The following is a 4,594-nucleotide window of genomic DNA, read 5'->3' on the forward strand; positions in this document are numbered from 1 at the left end:
AAAGGGAAAAACGTGCAGACGGTTCTCGCCAGCCTCTGAGAACAGTTCTTGCTAATTGGTCCTTAGGGGTCCTTACTATCACGACCACAAGGACAATCTCGTGACATTTTGTGTAGCCTTCTGGGAATATTCTTGGAATTAAAGTATATGTTTTTGCGAATTTACTTATAAACTTCTTTCTCAACGCATCCGGATGTATCAGCTGTGAGCACGAGGGGTTGGGGAAAGAAAGTGTGGCGAGGGTAACAAGGTTGCTATTTGAGTTGTTTTGTTAAACTTGTCGGTGCCTGTTCCGAGTGTACAGCATGTTTTCCATGCATGATACTTTAATCTTTGATTATTAGGAACAACAAGTAGGAAATTGAAAAGTAAAATTGGGGAAAGCATTATTTTCAGATAAATATTTGATTAGGATGTTTTGGGGTTCAACGTTTAATTTCCTCATCACCAGAAGTGATCAAATGACAAAGTTCCATGTGTGGCAGTTCTATAAATAATCACCCAAACTTTATCCACTGGAACACCTACCAACAGACACTGTACACCGTTATTCCTTCACATCCTCCCACCCTCACTCCCTCTCAAACTCATACAACTTCATGCCTCAACCACTTTCACCCCCACTCTCTCATACCTTCTGACCTTTCACCCTCCATCCTCTACACCGTTACACCCTCCACCCTTTACACCGTTACACCCTCCGCCCTTTACACCGTTACACCCTCCACCCTTTACACATTTACACCCTCCATCCTTTACACCGTTACACCCTCCACCCTTTACACCGTTACACCCTCCACCCCTTACACCTTTACACCCTCCACCCTTTACACATTTACACCCTCCATCCTTTACACCGTTACACCCTCCACCCCTTATACCGTTACACCCTCCATCCTTTACACCGTTACACCCTCCACCCCTTACACCTTTACACCCTCCACCCCTTACACCTTTACACCCTCCACCCCTTACACCTTTACACCCTCCACCCCTTACACCGTTACACCTTCCATCCTTTACACCGTTACACCCTCCACCCCTTACACCTTTACACCCTCCACCCCTTACACCTTTACACCCTCCACCCCTTACACCTTTACACCCTCCATCCTTTACACCGTTACACCCTCCATCCTTTACACCGTTACACCCTCCACCCCTCACACCTTTACACCCTCCACCCCTTACACCTTTACACCCTCCATCCCTTACACCTTTACACCCTCCACCCCTTATACCTTTACACCCTCCATCCTTTACACCGTTACACCCTCCATCCTTTACACCGTTACACCCTCCACCCCTTACACCTTTACACCCTCCACCCCTTACACCTTTACACCCTCCATCCTTTACACCGTTACACCCTCCATCCTTTACACCGTTACACCCTCCACCCCTTACACCTTTACACCCTCCACCCCTTACACCTTTACACCCTCCATCCTTTACACTGTTACACCCTCCACCCCTTATACCGTTACACCCTCCATCCTTTACACCGTTTCACCCTCCACCCCTTATACCGTTACACCCTCAATCATTTACACCGTTACACCCTCCACCCCTTATACCGTTAGCTCCACCCTTTATACCGTTACACCCTCCACCCCTCACACCTTTACACCCTCCACCCCTCACACCTTTACACCCTCCACCCTTTACACCGTTACACCCTCCACCCCTCACACCTTTACACCCTCCACCCCTCACACCTTTACACCCTCCACCCCTTACACCTTTACACCCTCCACCCCTTATACCGTTACACCCTCCACCCCTCACACCTTTACACCCTCCACCCCTCACACCTTTACACCCTCCACCCTTTACACCGTTACACCCTCCACCCCTCACACCTTTACACCCTCCACCCCTCACACCTTTACACCCTCCACCCCTTACACCTTTACACCCTCCACCCCTTATACCGTTACACCCTCCACCCTTTACACCTTTACACCCTCCACCCCTTATACCGTTACACCCTCCACCCCTCACACCTTTACACCCTCCACCCCTTACACCTTTACACCCTCCACCCCTTACACCTTTACATCCTCCACCCCTTATACCTTTACACCCTCCATCCTTTACACCGTTACACCCTCCATCCTTTACACCGTTACACCCTCCACCCCTTACACCTTTACACCCTCCACCCCTTACACCTTTACACCCTCCATCCTTTACACCGTTACACCCTCCATCCTTTACACCGTTACACCCTCCACCCCTTACACCTTTACACCTTCCACCCCTTACACCTTTACACCCTCCATCCTTTACACCGTTACACCCTCCACCCCTTATACCGTTACACCCTCCATCCTTTACACCGTTTCACCCTCCACCCCTTATACCGTTACACCCTCAATCATTTACACCGTTACACCCTCCACCCCTTATACCGTTAGCTCCACCCTTTATACCGTTACACCCTCCACCCCTTATACCGTTACACCCTCCACCCCTCACACCTTTACACCCTCCACCCCTCACACCTTTACACCCTCCACCCTTTACACCGTTACACCCTCCACCCCTCACACCTTTACACCCTCCACCCCTCACACCTTTACACCCTCCACCCCTCACACCTTTACACCCTCCACCCCTCACACCTTTACACCCTCCACCCCTCACATCTTTACACCCTCCGCCCCTTACACCTTTACACCCTCCACCCCTCACATCTTTACACCCTCCACCCCTTATACTGTTACACCCTCCACCCCTCACACCTTTACACCCTCCACCCCTCACATCTTTACACTCTCCGCCCCTTACACCTTTACACCCTCCACCCCTTACACCTTTACACCCTCCACCCCTCACACCTTTACACCCTCCACCCCTTATACCGTTACACCTTCCACCCCTTACACCTTTACACCCTCCACCCCTCACATCTTTACACCCTCCGCCCCTTACACCTTTACACCCTCCACCCCTTACACCTTTACACCCTCCACCCCTTACACCGTTACACCCTCCACCCCTTACACCGTTACACCCTCCACCCCTTATACCGTTACACCATCCACCCCTCACACCTTTACACCCTCCACCCCTTACACCTTTACACCCTCCACCCCTTATACCGTTACACCCTCCATCCTTTACACCTTTACACCCTCCACCCCTTACACCGTTACACCCTCCACCCCTTATACCGTTACACCCTCCACCCTTTACACCTTTACACCCTCCACCCCTTACACCGTTACACCCTCCACCCCTTATACCGTTACACCCTCCACCCCTCACACCTTTACACCCTCCACCCCTCACATCTTTACACCCTCCATCCCTTACACCTTTACACCCTCCATCCTTTACACCGTTTCACCCTCCACCCCTTATACCGTTACACCCTCAATCATTTACACCGTTACACCCTCCACCCCTTATACCGTTAGCTCCACCCTTTATACCGTTACACCCTCCACCCCTTATACCGTTACACCCTCCATCCTTTACACCGTTACACCCTCCACCCCTTATACCGTTACACCCTCCACCCCTCACACCTTTACACCCTCCACCCCTTACACCTTTACACATTCACACCCTGAAACCTTCACACATTCACACCCTCAAACCTTCACACATTCACACCCTGCCACCCTCATTCCCTTACACCTCACATATTCACACATTCACACCCTCAAACCTTCACACATTCACACCCTCAAACCTTTACACATTAAAACCCTGACACCCTCATCCCTCATCCCCCTACCTAACTCACACGCGTTTCTGATCATCTACCAATGAGGGAATTGATTAAAAGCAACTTAGGCGTCACATTTTGCACATAAAATATACAATAAAGGCTCTGTGTCACAGATTCCAGATTTACCAGGAGACGAAATATGTCATTAAATATAAATCCACTCCGACAACAACTCATTGAAACGTGAGGGTCATTTTAACCTGAAAGGCATGCAAATACTCTCTCAATTAGGTTTCGATTTGTGTGTAAAAAAACTCTCTTCAAATGGTCATTAAGAAGTGACAATCAATAGGAAAATGTTCTTGTCTACTGATAAAACTTCATCACTCAACACTTAATCAGGAAAATATGCAAACTTAGACGTGCGATGAATATTTTTCTCGACTTTCTTGCTTCTGGCTTTTCCGGACAGCATCAACCTACTTGAATTGTGTTTGTAAGAAAGAATGTCAAGGGGGGTAAACATATTTTGAAACGTAATTGTATGGAAATAATAGAATGCCTCGAACTCAGGATCGCTTAATTACTTTTATGGCCTAATTCTTAATTATTCGTGCGCAATGCTTACATTTATCATATGTACAATTTTGGTAATGTCTCAAATATGTAATAACATGACATGTAGTTGGTGTTTTAATTGGTTTGAACGCAGCTCCAAACGTTATTTCAGTTATGTCGCGGTGAGTCAGTTTGACGTGGGAGGAAGCGCGAAGTGATGCAAGTCTTTGACGTTTCCCACTTTTGTGAAATCTACGATGGTGCTAACAAACCTAGAAAGACAATCAGGACGAACCCAAGGTCATAGGTTTCTGCACAGCAAGTCGTGGCGCCCCTAACGAGGGGACCACCCCT

General features: G+C 48.7%; 1 protein-coding gene across 1 annotated transcript; it reads left to right on the forward strand.

The window, feature by feature from the left end:
- Positions 1-474: 474 nt before the first annotated feature.
- Positions 475-3,783, forward strand: LOC139452990 (mucin-2-like). The gene has a single exon (XM_071234616.1). The coding sequence runs from the start codon at positions 475-477 to the stop codon at positions 3,781-3,783; it is 3,309 nt and encodes a 1,102-aa protein (XP_071090717.1).
- The last annotated feature ends 811 nt before the right edge of the window (positions 3,784-4,594 follow it).

The sequence above is a fragment of the Haliotis cracherodii genome, unplaced genomic scaffold (genome assembly GCF_022045235.1).
Source record: "Haliotis cracherodii isolate W230 unplaced genomic scaffold, xgHalCrac1.p SCAF_9, whole genome shotgun sequence".
Lineage (NCBI taxonomy): Eukaryota > Metazoa > Mollusca > Gastropoda > Lepetellida > Haliotidae > Haliotis > Haliotis cracherodii.